The sequence below is a fragment of the Salminus brasiliensis genome, chromosome 2, assembly GCF_030463535.1.
Source record: "Salminus brasiliensis chromosome 2, fSalBra1.hap2, whole genome shotgun sequence".
NCBI lineage: Eukaryota > Metazoa > Chordata > Actinopteri > Characiformes > Bryconidae > Salminus > Salminus brasiliensis.
The window spans coordinates 43,397,821-43,416,903 of NC_132879.1; the positions used below are offsets into that span (position 1 = coordinate 43,397,821).

At 38.0% G+C, this 19,083-nt stretch overlaps 2 protein-coding genes and 1 pseudogene across 3 annotated transcripts in view; 1 reads left to right on the top strand and 2 right to left on the bottom strand.

The window, feature by feature from the left end:
* Nucleotides 1-242: 242 nt before the first annotated feature.
* Nucleotides 243-4,498, bottom strand: LOC140549332 (aldo-keto reductase family 1 member B1-like; annotated as a pseudogene).
* A 3,032-nt stretch (nt 4,499-7,530) lies between these two features.
* Nucleotides 7,531-19,083, bottom strand: part of LOC140549330 (aldo-keto reductase family 1 member B1-like) — a 160,447-nt gene continuing 148,894 nt past the window's right edge. The window contains exons 1-10 of one of the 2 annotated variants that reach the window (XM_072672865.1): nt 13,383-13,465; nt 11,566-11,733; nt 11,324-11,440; nt 11,156-11,233; nt 10,927-11,049; nt 10,696-10,802; nt 10,435-10,516; nt 8,668-8,751; nt 8,481-8,563; nt 7,531-8,398 (exon numbers count right to left, since the gene is read on the bottom strand). In XM_072672865.1, coding sequence (XP_072528966.1) covers nt 8,356-8,398; nt 8,481-8,563; nt 8,668-8,751; nt 10,435-10,516; nt 10,696-10,802; nt 10,927-11,049; nt 11,156-11,233; nt 11,324-11,440; nt 11,566-11,733; nt 13,383-13,448 — 951 coding nt within the window. In that variant the 5' untranslated portion in view covers nt 13,449-13,465 and the 3' untranslated portion in view covers nt 7,531-8,355. Of the gene's footprint in view, nt 8,399-8,480; nt 8,564-8,667; nt 8,752-10,434; nt 10,517-10,695; nt 10,803-10,926; nt 11,051-11,155; nt 11,234-11,323; nt 11,441-11,565; nt 11,734-13,382; nt 13,466-19,083 lie in introns of those variants that run through there. The other variant, XM_072672866.1, reaches the window with a different exon arrangement.
* Nucleotides 15,991-17,856, top strand: stmp1 (short transmembrane mitochondrial protein 1). Its single transcript, XM_072673885.1, has 3 exons — nt 15,991-16,126; nt 16,556-16,609; nt 16,986-17,856. The coding sequence occupies exons 1-3, from the start codon at nt 16,112-16,114 to the stop codon at nt 17,055-17,057; spliced, it is 141 nt and encodes a 46-aa protein (XP_072529986.1). The 5' UTR covers nt 15,991-16,111; the 3' UTR covers nt 17,058-17,856.

The following is a 19,083-nucleotide window of genomic DNA, read 5'->3' on the forward strand; positions in this document are numbered from 1 at the left end:
AGGCAAGGTGTTTAGACATTTAAAGAGTCTACCATTATTAAATCTACCATCATTAGATTTGGAAGCTTAGTGCCAGAGTGAGCCATTAGAAAACAAATGCTGCTTATATTTATTGCAAATCTGAATTCAACTATTTGAATTACAAATACTGATCTTAGAAAATGTTAAATTCATGTTCTGCCTGATGTTCTTGACTGTATAAGACAGAAGGAACATCTGACTGTGTGGGTAAGGACTGTAGCTCAGTATTCTGCATTCAGTGGGTAGTCCTTGTGCTTGGAACCCCTAAATAAAACAGTAAGAATCAGAATAAGAATAGGAAATACTTTATTGATCCCAGGAGAGAAACTGCAGTTGTTACAGTTGTTTAAGAATACATGCTTTATAAAATAAAATAAAATAAATTGAATTACACTACAATTATTATTGCACATATGGACAGTATAATTTGAGTATTGCACAGATGCCACTGAGTTTAAGACAAATTATCCAAAAAACAAATTTACAAGTATAAGTATAATTATTTTCTTGACTCACCACTCAAACTGAGCTATTCTCCAGTTCCTGTTGAAGGTCATGATAGTGTCCATCTCTTCCGGACTCAGCTTAAAGTCAAAGACCTGGATACAAAATAATAGTAGATTTACATGTCATGCATGTCCCATTGAAGTGAAGATATAAATTCACAGGCACTAATTCACTAATTTACAGTCCAATCTATTACCTGGAAATTCTCTTTGATTCTCCCTGGATTGATGGATTTGGGAATAACCGCAACATTCCTCTCAAGGTGGAACCGGATTAGGACCTGGCAATAGAGTTCTCTTTATTAACATGTCATGTGGTGTAAGGAAAAATGGTGAAAAGACCATTAAGTTAGAAAGGCTCTCTCTTTAACCCCTTCTTTTGACATTCTTCCCATTATTTAGTCAGTAAATAAAATGTCTTAGGCTGTAGTCAGTGTGCTGGATGTGGGAGGCATGAGGCAGGCGGAAGACTTGCTGTCAACAAGGGTCAGATTGTCATGCCAAATGACCAGATGTTAAAAAATGATCTGTGTTGTCCAAGACAGCAGAGGCAAGTACCTATAGACAGTGGTCTGTGGTGGGTCAGACCAACAGAATGTTGACTGTGGCACAAGTCACAGAAATTGTTAAAGAATGTGTCAAACAACAGTGTGTCCAAGTGTCCCACCACTGCTGTTAATGGGGCTGTTTTCCCTTCAGACAGGTCAGAGTTTTCATGCTGACCCCATCTACCATCAAAAGCACCTACAATGGGCATACAAGCATCAGAACTGTGCCTTGAAGCTTGTTCGACATTTACTAAGTGATGGCACAAGGATGCACTGGAAGAAGACAAGAGGGAGTGAAAGGGCAACAGTATTCCCTTATGGCAGTGAGCTATGTCAGCAAGATAATGAGCCCATGGCACTCTACACATATTGTTTGGGAGTGGTTTGAGGAACATGAGAAAGGTTTCGAGGTGGAGTCCAGGCCTTCAGATTCCCCTCTGTGGGATATGCTAGTGCAAAAGGTCTGATTCACAGCAAAGCTGTTTTGGCACCTGTTGGCTCTGTTGTTTTGGTTCTTTGGGTATGACCACACACACACACACAGATGGCAAATTAAAATGCTTCAATTACTTACAAAATGTTGGGCAGAGAAAGCAATGAAACATATAACATAATTAATGGCACTCAATGGGCATTTTGACTGGAAATGACATAAATGAAGGGTAGTATGCACACACACACACACACACACATATGTAAGGTGAATTTGTGAAATTTGAAATGTGAAATTTGTGAATTTCCCCACTGCGGGACTAATAAAGGACTATCTTAAGGTGAACATAAATATGTACCTGTGCTGTCGTTTTATTATGCTTTGCAGCTATGGCCTTGATCTTTAAGTCATTCAAGACAGACGGATCCTCTGGCTTTGCCCTGTAAAAAAGAGAAGTGTTCACTTCAGTTCTGCAATGATGGGTGAAATAATCAAGTAGTTATGTAATTAAAAGGACAGAAAAGGCTTGAGTGAATTCTGCTAAAGAGAAATACCATAGTACTACATAACTACATAAACCATAGTACTACACACACACACACACACACACATACATACATACATACATACATTATATATATATATATATATATATATATATATATTTGCTCACCATGGTCTGTCAGGTGACCCCAGAGGACTGTATGCAGTCACTGTGATGCCCTTAAGAGTGACAGAAGTCGATCAGCTTCACCTGGGTGAGGTACGGATGGCACTCAATCTGGAAAGAAAAGAAAAATAATTATGAAAGCTATCCGAATACGGAATGTTAAACTAAAGAAATGGACAGTGCAAAAAGGCCAAAGAGGCTACCTGGTTGTTGGCAGGTTTGTATTTGAGGCCTGGCTTGTTCAGGATGGCTTCAATCTGCGCTCTGCTGAAATTAGAGATACCAATGGCCTTAACCAGTCCAGCATCCACAAGCTTCTCCATTTCCTTTATGATAAAATTGGCAACTTTTTTAATTAATGTATTTATTTACATGTGAATTTCATTAAATACATATGTAGACATTCATGTATAAAACATTTATTATCATATTTTGAATTAGCTATGTAAATGTCCTGTCATATTGTCATATTCTGAAGTGTCCCCTTTCAGGTTCTTCAATTACCTCCCATGTCTCCAGAAAGTCACTGTTATCTGGAATAGCTTGGCCCTCAGCATCAAGAGGAATTAGATCTTCTCCAGGCTGCAGGTTTGAATTGAGCAATCAGTACTCATGCACATTTAACACAATTCACGTTATACATTCTTCTTCATACAATCCACTTCATCTGATCAGGGCTGGAGTGGATATGGAGCCTACCCAGAAACACAAAAAAGGCAGGAATTCACTCTGGATAGGGTGCCAGTTCGTCACAGGGTAACACATACACACCCATTCACTCACACACATCTACAGGCAATTTAGCATTGCCAGTCCAACTACCAGCATGTTTTTGGAAAACAGAGTACTCTCTTTTCACCACGCCTTGATCAATCATGGCGTGAACAGCAGCCCCAACTTCTTTTTCATTCCTATAGGCATAGGCCCCATCAATGTGACGGTATCCAGCCAGGATTGCTGCCTTTACAGCTTCTTCCACCTGTCCTGGGGAAGACTGCAGGAAGACAGTACTTTCACTTTTTCCATGTAGTTTTAAACAACAAGCAGACTGTGTAGTTTAATGCCTTTTTTCTTCTGAGATATATCAAACTTCAACTAGCAGTTCATCATTAAAGAAAACACTGAGGTTGGGGTAAAGAAATAGTGGCAAAGGCATAGGAGTGATTCAGAAACTGGGGGACACTGAGGGGTTTCAAATTTAACCTATAATTAAAGTACTACTACAAGTTTGGAACAAAACCAACCACCTAACAATCAAAGCTCAACAATATAACTGAGCACTGAGCGATATCAAACAATATATTAAAGGCCAATACAGATACAGAATACTATTTTCTGTTGTTTTAAGGGGAACTGAAGTCTTTTGGGAGGGTCTCTGAGCTATTTCACGTCCTCTGTAATAGATTTTCCCATTCTAGGTGTCGTTTTAACAGGCATTGTTCTGTAACAGCCATGTACGATAAGGTTTGTATTTCATGGTTCTTCCAATGTTTTTGTGTTTTTGCTGCGTGCTATGTCTAGTAACTCGCGACTCAGGTCTGGGATACACTGCCGTGGTGATTACACAGGCTGTGGGGGGCATGTCTGTGCCATACTGCCGAGACACTTGATAGCCAACGTGAACGACTGTGATGATGATGAGACAGTATCAACTTGTAGATGCTTTAGAAAAAGAAGGGTAAAGATACAAAGGGACAGAATCCAAGCTGAGGCCAAAAACACAATGCAAAAATCAAGCATTGTGTAGAAGTGTACAAAATCCATAAAGAGCTGGTATAAAGGGACAGGGCTTAGACTTGCAAATGGGAAAAGCAACCATCACACACCATCTAGGCATCACACAGCGTGCACAGGTAAGATAATGAGTCCAAGTGTCCATGTGTCCTGAAGGCACCTCCGGTGGTGGTCATTGGTAGTGAGTGAGAGATCTGGTGGGTTGCCTAAAACACCATAAGTACAGACCTGACCAAGATCTAGACTCTTTACATGAGCAAAGTGTGTGTGTGTGTGTGTGTGTGTGTGTGTGTGTGTGTGTGTGTGTGTGTGTGAGAGAGAGAGAGAGAGAGAGAGAGAGAGACAGAGAGAGACAGAGAAGGTTCAGATTAATAAATTAATAAATGAATAAAAGAAGAAGTCTACAACACTGCAATCTAAGAAAACAAACTAGTATATTTCAATGTGCAAGCACATTTAAACCAAAGCAGGCTGTGTTTCAGTGGCAAACCAACTGGAACTTTTAAGTCTCTTACCTTCCATGTTCCCAACCCAACAGTAGGCATTCGTGCTCCAGAATTAAGAGGGATAGTAGATGCCATGGTGAAGCAGCTCTTCTTCCTCTACCTAGAGGGTGTATAGTGAAGTAGCTTTGCAGCCTTGAATCCAGTTAGAAGTTTGTCTGTTATATAACAGCAGCTTCTCAGAAAAAAGACGTGACTCAGGATTTTATTGGTAATGTCTAGAGTCCACTCCTTACCCACTGAATCTTGGAGCCAAGAGGGCTGGGTTAGAGTTTGTCATGCATTCAGCAAATATACTATAACTCTGTGGACACTGTTTCACAGGCCTTCACACTCATGCACATTAGGCTTGTGTATACAAAGGTGGTACGACTGTTAAAATCACAACATTCAATTAAATGAAATGTTTATACATTTTCCACCACTGAAGCTCCAGCCATGACAACTTCTTCAAAGTCACTTTGAGCTTTACTTTCTTTGCGCACAGTCAAGGTCAGCTTGGATTACTCAGCATTTTTCTATGTATCACAGAGCACAATAGGATGTTGATTGCTTTATTATATCAATGCATCCACCCCTCTAACGGGTTAATGTTTGATTCGTGAAAAAGAAGGAGCTGTGGAGGCAGTGTCCTTCACTGGCTTTGAAAAGAATTCGAATAAGGTCAAACATTGCTTGTATTACACAGTTTCAGGGTTGTATCATCATCATGCCTCATGACCACATGATGTGTTATTCACAGAACTCTGTCACCAGATCAGAGTCTTGCAGTTCCCAAATAGGTATATTATAATATACAGGTATATTATTAAAATGAAATGATATGTTATATATAATATTTTATATTAAAGAATTTTATTCATCACCGGAAGATAATTGTTTTTAGATATTGACCAGTTTTCATAACTATCAAATCATCGTTTTGATCACCAAAACAGCTCACTCTGCAAGATCTATGAATATACTACCCTGTGGTATTGTAATGTTTCCCTCTGCTGGCCTCAGTGGGGAACCTGTGCACAAGGGCTGGGCTCCATCCTTCACCTGTGGATCAGCTCTAAGCACACAGGTGCAGTTGATGGAGTAATTAGGACTCCACTTAAGCTCCAGAGTTTTATGTGCTGGTGTGAAGTCTCTATGACTCTACCGCTGTTTAAAGTGACACAAGTATGGACTTGCCTATGATGTACCTGCCTGCCTGTTATTTGACCCCTGCCTGTCCTGATGTTTTGCCTTAGCCCTAAAAAGGACCTTTGCACATGTAGCCTGCCTCAACCACTTCTTTACAGGTATCTAGCACCAAGACGTTACCATCAGACTCCCTGTACTATCAATTATGAGGTGGACCCAGAGCACCTCACGAGCCTTATCATTTTGGGGAGGCTCTGACCCAGCCATCTGGCCATAAGTATTTGGACCATGTCAAAGTCACTCAGGTCTTCACATCTGACCATTTCTCCTGCGTCCAACATATAACATGCCGAACCAACGGTTCAGTTACTGTTTACACTGTCACAGACTTTGAAGTGCACCATTGTTGTGGGATAATCAACGTTCTTCTCTTCATTTAGGTGTCCAGTAGTATTAATGTTTATTTTGTTAACCATTTAAAACACTTTTAATTTAAGGGACAAACATCAAGTCAGGCTACAAACACTACACACACTACTTTTACTTCCAAGTACTTTTGAGTCCCTAAAATATGATCTTTCTCCAATATGATATGGTAGACAGTTTATAACAGCAGGTTCTCTGGGAGTAGTGGCAGCGTCTTCGTGAAATAAACCAATGCTGTTCCAATCCAAGAAATGAAGAGCCAAACAATGGGCCGACCATCCACACATATATCTGCCAGCTGTCTGCCTTGGCAACTGATGTAGACTATTAAAGACGTTTTAGTCAAGAACAGGAAGTGAAGGAGGGGATAGTAGTTGTTTTTATTTCTAGTTCCAAATGAGGAATGAGGAATTAAATAATTATGGCTAGTCTCTGGATTGTATCCTAATAAGATTTTAGCCACATGTCTGTGTGGGACAGACGGGGTGCCACATGGATGGGAAGTATTAGGACGATTCAAATGGCCTGTGACTGTAGGACCCAGTCTTTGTAGGGGCCCACAATCCCTGGCATCACCCCTAAAGACAGAATCAGCTAATTCACTTTTTGTACAGTAATTACTACTAGTGTTACGGTTGTAATGGGAGGAGTATTTGTTGTCAAATGCGTCAGTGCATCTGATTGGCTGGGCTGTGTTACTTGAATAGAATATGTGTTGCAAGATTACTGAGGTTTGGTTAGATCTGCATCCGATACTATTGAACCCAGCTCCCTTTCAATTGGCTCTATAGATAACTAATGTTATGCAAATTGTGGAAATACATTGGAATACATTGATTTATTTAAAGAAACAATAATTTACCTTTCATGTCTTCAGAAAGTTGCTGTTATGTGGAATGACTAGGCTGCAGATTCAGATCCAGCCATCCATTTCCACATGTATTGCTTTTCTTACAAAAACTACATTAAAACCCAGTGGCAAATGCATTCAGTAGAGCTCTGGACAGTCCAGCTTTAGGCCATTCGAGGTCTTCTCGCAGATTGAATTGCTCTTTGTATGTATTGGACTGGGCAATGGGCATAGTATAATTACTGGTGACTCATCAGTCAATGATCACACGTTTAATGTCATAAAGCAAAGGCAAGAACTGTTGTCAATGACTTTGCAGTTTAAAAGCTACCCTCCTTCCACTACTCCTTTGTCAGTCATGGCATGGATGCAAACCCTGAACTCCTCATTTGCATAGAGACAGGCCCCATTAGTGTGCTGGTCTGACAAGGGTTGCTGTCTTTACTGCTTCTTTTACCTGCTTTACCTGTCTTTTACTGCTTTTTAATCTGGCAACCTGATTTGGACTAAGCCATTAACATCACTGCACTTTAGCGAAGCTTTGCCCCTCATCACAAGAATATTGGGCTTTGTGTGCACATTTATATAGGCTCCATTTTTGTCAGTTCTTAAATCATTTCTCATCTCTGTAGCTGCTCTGTGCACTGTAAAAATTCTGGACGACTAGACCAACAGAAATGATTTAATTAGAATAAACTGTTAGTTTACATTGACTTCCATTCAAAGTTAAGACAACTTATGCCTTCTCCAGTAAAGTCACCATTTTGGAGATGTTTTTCATAAAGCGACAGCGACGATATGCTTGCTTTGTACCTTCCTGCATTTAGGACAATGAGTATTGGACAAGCCCCAATAAAGTGTCTCAGCACATGCAGCCCACCACAACCCATTGGTTACAATAATTAAATTAGCACACACCTGGTAGGCTAGGTATATACAACAAGGGCTAAAATATAAATCACTATTGGTCAAATAACAAAAGGGGGATTATCTTTTATTTGCACAGGAGAAAATCGTTTTAGATATCTCTCACCATATACTGTGATTATATACATTAGACTACAAGAAAGGTTTATTAATTTAATTGTATTAAACCCAATTTGAGTTTTAAATAAAAATAAAACATAACATTCTTTCAATAATGACTATTATTTTTAACTTAGTGTTGATATATTTCATAGATAATAGGCCTAACTCAAATGTGGTTGGATTTAAAATACATAGTAAACATTTTAGGTAATGACATCTGTAGAAAGCGTGGTCATTTTTAGCAGTAGCTGTTCTCCCATCAAGACAAGGCAATGGTGTGGAAACATTGCCACCCATAGAAACAAGCAAACTACATGAGTGTAGGCTGCATTCAATCTGCTGTCATCCTCTTTCAGTCTCTTGGAACATGTGTGTTATTTTAGCTGAATGTGGGTGTGGCAAATAAGCTAAAGAAATATATAAACAGTAAACTATTCATAAAAATGTTTAGACTTGACTGTAGTATGAAAGGAATGTTTCGACAGTGTGTGTAAGAACTGGAGCTCAATATTCTGCATTCAGAGGAAAGTCCTTATGCTTGGTTGCCCTAAAAAAAAGAGGAAGCATTACATTTTAAATAGACGGAAATAGAAATCTACACATACAGTCTTACTACTCTCTTGACTCACCACATCATTTGAAGTATTCTCCAGTTCCTGTTGAAGCCCAGAATGGTGTTCATCTCTTCATTACTCAGCTTAAAATCAAAGACCTGTAAAAAAACAACAACAGAATATTTACAGGACAATATAGTGCATATCAGTTTGATGTGAAGATGTACATGCACTACCCCGCTCCATATTCTAAAAAAAATACCTGAAAATTTTCTTTGATTCTCCCTGCGTTGGCGGATTTGGGAATAACAGCAACATTCCTCTCAATGTGGAACCGGATTAGAACCTGGTGACAGATTTTTTGAAATAGCATGTAAAAAAGTCAGTGTGAGTTCCCTGACTGAATGCACATTCAATGGGTTATGTGTTGCTGTTTTAATTTACGTTATATTCCATTCATATAGCAGGTCTCCTCCTTTATTTCCATCTTTTTAACATAAAGCCATGGAAGACGGGGGCTCCTATCAAACTATTTGGACTAGAATTCTGGATTGGGCTGCTCAATAATGTATCTTAACCCCTTAATGCAGAAAGGCTTATTACACACTAAGGCGTATTATTCAGTAGCTACAAGGACTTCTGTGCAGACTGGTGGGTCTAATCCTTGGTAATAGAAGTTTGTAATAACAGCCATGGGCTGTTTAAGGGATTATGATTAGAAGGTTTTAATCCTCCCTGGCTGTAGTCCAGAGGTAATTTATCCAGGCTGATCCTTGTGGGGCTGATTCTAATCAGGCCATTGGAAGAAAATAAAAATAAGGCAATGATAGAAAGTGTCTGAAACATAAAAAAGTCTGGGTACAATATTATTTTTTAAGGTCAACAGAGCAACTGAATTGTGACTAGCAGCATTATAATCAAATGCAGACACAATGAGGGGACTCATAACATAAAGAAAAACATGTTAAAAAATGTTAAATGTTAAAAAAACCTGTTTGATTGTAAATCATTATGCTCTGGACTGGAGAGCAGCATGGGTTCTAACATATAGCCTCTTGCAGACCACCAAGAAATCTTGTGTGCCTACAGGCCTCAAGTCCTTATTAGGAATGTGTGTTTTGAAGTCCTTATGAACCTATGGGGCCCGATAGCTCACATTCCACAACAAAGTCCATACATTCTGTCTATTACCATCTAGGGTCATAAAATGTATGGCTGAGTAGAATATTTAACATATACGCTTAAGGCCATCAGAGAAGCTTCAGAAATTGACCCGCTTCTCTCTGTGCATGACAAATTAAACATTTTGATTGACTGAACATTCCTGCTATGTCTGAGTTTTGTTGCGTCAAGGGTATTCAGATCCTGCATTTAAAATACATAGGTCTGGATATTCGTGTCTGGTGTCATTATAAATGTTGTTGTCATTGGCTGGGAATATTTCACACAACAAGTAGCAATCATGAAGTAAAGGTAAAGGAGCTTCCTAAAGTTTTGGTGGTTTGTGGACATCACTTATAATGAATGTTTTTAGCTACTTTAAGCTGCACCTACTGCTGACACAGCTTGTCTAATCCCTGTAGAGTTATGATAATCGAAGCCTCAAGATATGGGACTGGTAAACTCTACTGTGGTATGACATATTATTGAATGAAGCCATGTACTGGGGCATACTAGAGAGGAATTCAATATCATCAGCCAAGAAACTGAATCTGGGGTGAAGATGGAGCTTTCAGACATTTTAGCAGGATAACAACCCCAAACACAGAGCCAAAATGGGTTCTTAGAAACAACATGAAGATTGAAAGGTACTTGCATGGTCTAGCCTATCTCCTGACTTGAATCCCACTGAAAATTCATTGGGAATTTTGAAAATGTGAGTACATCAGAGGGAACGTTCAGTTTGCCAAAATAGATTCTTCCAAAAATGAAGCCACAGTGCTGCAAAATACCTGTACTGTTCACATATACATACACACACACTATATATACATACAATAATGTAATAATAACAAACAAACAAACAAACCTGTGCTGGTGTTTTATTATGCTTAGCAGCTATGACCTTGATCTTTGGGTCCTCCAAGAGTGATGGATCACCAGGTTTTGCCCTGTAAAAAAAGAAACCTCTAAGTAGAGTTAGGATGCATTTAGAGATATGTTAACTTTACTTCTGTAGTAATGGGTGGGTTCTTTAATGAATAACATGATAATGACAACAAGGTATGGTGCATAGAAACACCCAACCCTATTTAGTATCTGTTAAGATAAAGGTTTTATTTTTGCTTACCATGGTCTGTCAGGGGACCCAAGAGGACTGTAGGCAGTCACTGCGATGCCCTTAGACTGACAGAAGTTAATCAGCTTCACCTGTGTTAGGTAAGGATGGCACTCAATCTAGAGAAGAAAAGAAAAGAGAAACTGTTGTATTGGATAAAACACTATGGTTTATTTAGCTCTTTAAATTTAATGTGTACTAGATGATAAGCCTAGGAATACAAATAGAGTTCAAAAAGGCTACCTGGTTGTTGGCAGGTTTGTACTTAAGGCCTGGCTTACTCAGGATGGCTTCAATCTGCTCGTGGTTGAAGTTAGAGATTCCAATGGCCTTGACCAGCCCAGCATCCACCAGTTTCTCCATTTCCTTTATAATAACATTAGAACTGTATTCATGTGCATTTCATTGAATACATACATGAACATTAATTTAAATTTGGAATCTGAAATTCCACGTCATATTTTTCAGTTACCTCCCATGTCTCCAGAAAGTTGCTGTTATCTGGAATGGCTTGCCCCTCAGCATCAAGTGGAAAAATCTCATCTGAAGGCTGCAGGTTTAAATTCAGCAATTAGGACTTGTGTCCATCCAAATACTATTATCATGTATTACATTAGAATTTGCTACTTATTAGTAGTACCTTGAAGCCCATAGGCATATGCATTAGGTAGAGATCCACATAGTCCAGCATTAGGTCATGTAGGGACTTCTCGCAAGCTCCTCTAACCAAATGTTTCTCATGACATGTGCACCATAGCTGAAAAATGTAATATGTAAAACGCCAGGGAGGGAGCACCAACACTATTCCAGTTGTTGATAAGTCTTTTTTTGTTTGTTTGTTTTTTGTAGCTACGTCATGCAATTCCTATGCGCAGTGCTTACCTTGGTGACAATGAAAAGGTCCTCTCTTTTTACCACTCCTTGGTCAATCATGGCACGAACAGCAGCCCCAACCTCTTTTTCATTTTCATAGACAACGGCCCCATCGATGTGACGATAACCAGCCAGGATTGCTGCCTTTATTGCTTCTTCCACCTGCCCGGGGATAGACTGCAGGAGCCAACAGATGAAGGTTATAAGTAAGGGGCATCTATAGTGGACAGCCTGAACCTGGGTATAGCTGGAAAACCTGACTGACTTAGATCTTAATTTGTGAGGTGGAACAAATGGAAGTAGTTGAGACCATGCAGGGCTTTAAAGGTTAACAGCAGAAATGTGTGATCTTTAGAGGTCTTTGTACAAATAATCCTCAGTTATGTTTTATTATCTTTAGAAGATTAGTTCACCAGTACTTTAACTGCTGAATACAGGAGGACAATGTGGTCGGTGGAAATAAATCTGTGGGTTTGATGTTGAGAAACATTTGAGTGTAGTCCGCATAACATTGTAATTTTAGGCCATGGTGATGGACAATATCAGAGGGCTGGATATATATGAAAAAAGGCAGGGGGCCAAGAACAGAGCTTTGAGGAATACCATGTAGACGAAAACGGAAGAGTAATCTGTTGCACCCATACTATGTGTGTGCTTGCGAATGGGATTCTGGTGGGGAGTCAGAATTTGGCACAGCACCTGGCAACATTGATTTTGATATTGGTCAACCAATGTTAAAGTCAGATGGAGTAATGCTGACAATCAACAGCAGAAGGGATCTATGCAATACTTTATTTGCTAAGCAAAAAAAAACCCTTTAAAACAAACACGATTAGCCCACATTATCTGCCTGATGCCTCTCCATGTATCTCTATTTAAAATTTCTCTGGTTTACTAAAGAATGAAGACATAAATCAAAATGCTTTTTGTAAAATGATGATGTCAGTATCCAAATGAACTCATGAAACAAATTCAAATATCCGGCATTAAAACTAATGTTAAATTGATATAAAGCTGCATTGTATGTACAATTAAACACATATATCTGACATTTGACATTTATTCATTCAGCAGCTTTTATTCAAAGCAACATACAAATGTGGGCATACGAGCATACGACTAAATGAAAGCTTACAATAATAAACACAAACTGCAGTCATCATAAATTATATTGATACCTTGACTGGTATAGATAAGATCCTGTAATGACAACACAGCTAGAGGCTGTGTGTGCAGGTGTTGGTTGTGGTAAGTCTATTTGGGACAAAGTCCAGGGCTGTTTTTTAGTCCTAGTCCACCCCTACTGATCAACACCCATCTAAAATTGTAATCAAACCAAAACTTAGGTTTAAGAAATGAAATTCAGTAAATAATTTTGTCTAATGTACTTGTTGTTGTTTGTTGTGAAGGAAATTTCAGTCACACTGTAAATAGTGGCTCATCTTTTCAACATAAAAAAATTACTTAATGAGGTAGCAAGCACTGGATCTCAAGGTATTTATTTGAGGTGAATTAAATCCACAACATGAATAAAGTAAATTTCACACAATATCTACTGACATACTGAACTGATCAAGTACAAAAGATTGGAGCTGGGCAACAGTGATTTAAATGCATTCTAAAAATGACTGCTAGTAATAACAAAAACACATAAAAAAATATTTATACTTTAGAAATTAGAAAAAAATAATAAAAAGCAAGAGTGAGAGATTCATAAATCAAAGTCTTTTCATGAGCAGCATTTCATCTGTTGATGCGTGAGTAAAATTGATCAAAAGCAGGATGTTGTTCAGAAGCACAATGGTTGGAATTTTAAAGTCTCTTACCTTCCATGTCCCCAGCCCTATAATGGGCATTTGTGCTCCAGTATTGAGAGTGATAGTGGATGCCATGATAAAGCAGCTCTTCTTTTACCAAGATGGTGTAGAGTGAAGTAGCTTTGCAGTTGTGAGGTTTGTCTGTTATGTAACACAGGCAGCTTCCTAGAGAAAAGACAAGCATCAGCATTTGATTGGCCATGCCTTGAACTTACACTTACCCTGAGGCTTGGAGCTGAGGGGGGGGGGAGGAGTTAGAAGCCAGTCCAGCTGAAGCCTGCATTTAGTAAATGTGACTTGAACTCTGGGAACTTGGACCATTTGGACACTGTCAGTGGACTGATGAGAATTGAGCACACTGTATGTATAAAAGCGCTACAACTGTTAATTTAAAGACTTAGGGAGTAAAATATCTACACTGTAACCTAACACATTTTTTTAAACAAAAGGAGTGTACTGTTAATTGGCCACACCTTGGATGGTGTTTGCACTCAACAGACATGTATACTAGTACTAGAGGCCCAGACTTGAGTAAAAGTACAAGTGCTCTATCAGCTCTATTCAGACTTGAGTCAAAAGTTTGAATATCATTGTTTATATTATTTTAAAAGCTTAGATGCTTAAGGACTGTCACAATTCCTTCAGCTGTAGTGCAAAGACAGAAATGTAGAAGAGAGAGTTCATGTACATGAGTCTTCAAATAACTTTCTAAACAAACTCGCCCAGAAGAAAGGCTAAACAGAACTGACTTAACCTGCCGCATATAAGTGTTTCATATGTAAAAACTAATGAGGAGAACAGCTTAAAACACTGAGCTTTACTCTCTGTAAACTAAACTACAGCTAAAAGATCTTAGGCCATTAGGGCCACATACAAGTATTTGAAGGTGGTGAAGATGGTGTTTCTTCTGGTGGTTATTAAACTTGACTAGTAATTAGGCTTTTCAATCGTTGAATCAGGAGTGTTTTTTTTAATGGATCAACTTTTGAAGAAAACAAATATTTAGCAACATCAAGCCCTGTGTGGAAGATTTAACTATACACACCTTGTTTAACCTTATATTGGTTAAACTATACAAACCTTGAAACTGACAGCCCTTTTGAATAGAAACCTTCCCAGCATTTCCCTGGACTCTAAAAGGCCTCAACAAACAGCACACTCTGCTGTGTTAAAAAGAAATTTAGGTATTGAAATATATCAGCCAGGAAGGAGTTATAAAGACTCTCCAGTAGTCCACAATGGGAGCTGTTCTCTTCAGTTTGCAGGCTGATAAGTCAAAAGTGAAACAGATGGTGTAAAACTAACACAGCATTCTGTGTGTGTGTCCCCAATTAAACCAAATAATTTACTATCAAAAGGGTCACTTAAGGCATGTGGAACATCTAGAGAGGAGAACATATGAGGGGATTGAGAAATTCAGAAGAAGGTCTTGCATAATATATATAATCAAATTTTCCAGAGGAGACAGAGATATCTTGGCAATGAGAAGTTTACATTCCTTTCTGATAAACTAATGCCTTCACACTAAAACAGCCACATGAAATCCACTTAAGTAGACATCCTTGACATAAACAGCCTGGATTTATATCTTTATCTGTGTGCATGGGGTAGGGAATCGTGAACGAAGTTGTCCAATGACAGGAATCATGTGATGAGCAGGAAAACAAAGGAATGGATTAGAAAAGTAAATAATGAGAAATTGTCCCATTTTACCTCAACGGAACAAAAAAGGAACTGCAGTTTTAGACACTAACGTACTGTTTAATGGCATGTACAGTCATGTGAAATCTTTTGGTATTCAGTCATTCTGGAGCATTTCTATTGGTCTATTCATCATTTAATTTTGTCACATGTAAGCTGTGACAGCTGCCAGATTCACATTATGTCAAAAAGTAGAAAACTGCAATTAATGCAAAAAAAGATTTATTGCTATTTAAAATGCCTCGAATTAGGTGCATCATGTCAGGGCCGGAACAAAGTTTGCTTGGAACACCTGGCCAAAGACTTGTGGAGCCTCTTTCTGATGCTGTACTTTGACACCAGTTAAGGTAAGAGCTACCTGTACATTCACTGAGGACATTTTGGGATTGTTGGAGGCTTCTTTACATATCCTGCGGCCTGCTTCTGGGTTGAATTTGCTGGTCTTACCTGGCCTAACAAAATGTCTGAGGTTTAAATAAGACAGGCTTCTCCAAAATATTCTCGAGACATGTTCTAATCATCTGCAGCTGAAGTGCTGCACCTGATTCCAATTTTGGCCATTTTTGGTTGTAATAAATGCGGGGGAGTTCTAACTTATTACTCACAAGAAAACTGCATTTCTACCACTTAACATCTCACTTAACATTGCTATTTAAAAAAATCCAAGGGGACTCTTAATTTTCTACATATGGCTATATGGCTGCTATACATGTATCTTATAATAAACTATCATTCCAATTTAATATAGAAAAAACTAACTATCAAACTATCACTTGGAGATTACTGCTTTGTGTTTTTATTAATAAATAATACAATACACTTGCGAATGTTACAGGTTTCAGAAAATCGCACAGTTAAATTTCCGTTCATGGTCTCGACTGGGACTTTTAATTTGAAAAAAAAAGAGACGTAAGCGCCTGATGACAACCTCCTCTCAGTGACCACAACAGTGGTGTGAACTAGGCTGGTTTTTCCACTAGTCATCATTCGCGGGACCAGATTCTGTTTAGTATTTTCTTGCATCCAAGGTTTTAATCATGATGCAGTTTATAGTGAGTACTTTTTGGTTGTGGTTATTGGTATTGTTTATTTAACTTAGCTAGTGCTGCGTTAGCATGTCACTCCCTCAGGTCAACTCGATGGCTACGTTTAATTTAGCTAATATTAAAAATATATATAGTGCTACAAGTCAGTAATGCTGGCTGATTTGTTCAGGTAGCCAAATTAGTGTAGATGATTTCTTACTGATCACGTTTACAGTAAGAACTTAGCTAGAAGTCAAAGAATTTACATGAAACTAACTTGGGTTAACTAGCGCTAGCTAGCAAGCTATCTATCTAGCTAGCTAGTGTTCTGGTGTGTGCCAGCGTTAGTTAGCCAACTAGCATATAAGGCGTTAGCAGACTGTGCAACTCGTATGCTTTCTCTTTGTCCTTTAACTACGTGTCTGAAATATTGACCGAGCTACCTCTGTTTTGCAGGTTGGATTCACTTTGGGAAATGTGGTTGGGATGTATCTGGCTCAGAATTATGAGGTTAGTACTTAATTCTACCGAAACACGTATTTGTTTATAGTTTATAGTTGCCTACATAAAACTGTAGCTAGCCAGGTGGGGTACTGTGATGGCCTAAATCACCTTATCTGAATAAAGGTAAGCAATCAACCACTTTTAGGTGATTTTTGATTCTACATGCATCAAATTGGAACACTAGCAAATAAAGAGTAAGCTGTCAAACTAATATCTGAGGTGCAATAACAACATTACAACTATCTTTATTTTGAGGACTCTACCCATTAGGAATTAGTGTACACTAGCAAGTTAATTTAAACGTTTTTAAATGCTTTGTCTAATACTGTGTGTGTGTGTGTGTGTGTGTTTTTTTTTTTTTTTTGGGTAACCTACACTCAAGGTCCCTAACATCGCAAAGAAAATAGAGGCCTTCAAAAAGGACGTAGAAGCTAAGAAAAAGCCTCCTGAGTGACGATGGTGAAGGACTGGGTGGGAAAACATGAATAAATGATGGATCGTCCGCCAATGAACATATGGACATATTTGGGATACATAGCACACACATTTTAGATCCTAATAGCTGAGTGTTCTGAGCTCAGGAAGCTTGGGTTTCTGAACTCAGTACAGACAGGTTGTCAAGCAGTGCCTAAAGACATGGAGATTTGATGGTTGATATATTTTGCAGTACTCTTTAGCACTTTTATTGGTATGAAAAGTGTTAGGTGTGACCTTCATGATATTGTTTAGTTCGAACAATGAATAGATTTTATAAAAATGTTTAAGGTGCAAATCTTTTTGATTTTTGGGAATACAAATTCATCTTTGAAAATGGCTTTAATAAAGGAATACACTTCAGTCCAAAATAATCACTCCTTAACAGCTTTCATTGCCTATGTCACATTAAGTTATTAACTGTATCCCTGGGTACATATTATGCTTATAAGAATTTATGTGCTTAATATTCTACTTATAAAGTGCCCTCTCATGCGGACATGTCCTCTCTATTGCCTTGTATTAAGATTTATTGCCATTGAGACTTGAAGTAAAATGCCCAGTATAGCTAAAGACATTAACTCACTCAGTCCTTGAATGAGTTAATCCTTTTATACCCTCTTACTGGAATTTAGGCCTAACTTCTGGCCTAAGCTACACCTACTCCTGTTCTGATGTGATATATACAGTATTAATGTATTGTTAGCACTGGAATGAAAATGGAAACCAAAAACTTGTAGTGACCATGCAATGCATATCAATAAAAATACCAGTTGGGGCGTTAGTTTACTGTCTCTTTTATTCTCTTAATGATTAACCAATAAAATGATAACAGTTCCGAACAACGTTTTGCAGCTCTGAGGCTTCAGGTGCCACTGCAATAAAGAAACTATAAAATATATATTTGTTTTTATTGATTTAATTAACTGAAATGTTAAATGTCATCCTGTTAATTTAATCATTGTAGTGTTTTCTCTCGTCCTCTGTTTTTTTCCACATGTAGGCTCTTGTGAATATGAAGATGGAAAAACTATGGCTTTGACAATGTTTCTGGGCTTTAAAGAGGACTGTATGACTGTTATTGGACAAAATCTTTTACCCTCTGATACTGAAAATTCATAAAAGCGTTTATTAGTTAGACAAACTTATAAACACTTCTGTCATAATTGTTATGTTTGGCAGCTCACAAAACAGAATATGAGTATGTCAACAATGTATACACTTTTGGAACAAATGGTGTTCTCTAAAAGGCAATAGATCTACACAGCATGCATATATATATATATATATATATATATATATATATATATATATATATATATATATATATTTCATTGATTCGGAAAGAATATATATATAGGGGGTATAGATTTCTTTCCAAATCAATGAAATGTCACCATGTCAGTCTGTTAATGAAGGTCAAGGACAGTGACTGAAGTGACTACATCTAGTCTGGCTTTAGTGAGAACAGTAATGAGAGACAAATTGTAAACCTGGTTTCAAATATTTTGTTGATTTTATTGTACATAACTGATCAAACCATTACAGGAAACATTTTAGAAAACTGTCTATTTATGTAATTTTAACATATTTTTCATATATGTTCCTCAACAGGTTAAACCTAGTGAATAAACATTAACAAATTAAAGTGCAGGATTGTGTTCTTATCTATACTTAGACCATCAATAATACAGGTCGTTATCAGGGGTGCCCAAACCTTTGTGCTCAACTGCATGATGCTTCATATTTGCCATAAGAACATTTATATTGTATGATATTCCTAAAATAAATCTGTGGCGTTCATGGATTTTTTTTTACACAGGAACGCAACCATGACATTTTACCATTTTAAGATGGTACCAAAAAGGTTAGTGTAATAGCAGCTAATATAAAGCTCTACAGCTTTATTACATTCATATTAAGTCCTGAAAACCTGCAGTTTACACTGGAAATGTTGTGAAACTGCTTAGTGAAAGAAAATACTGTAGTTGTGAGAGTGACCAACA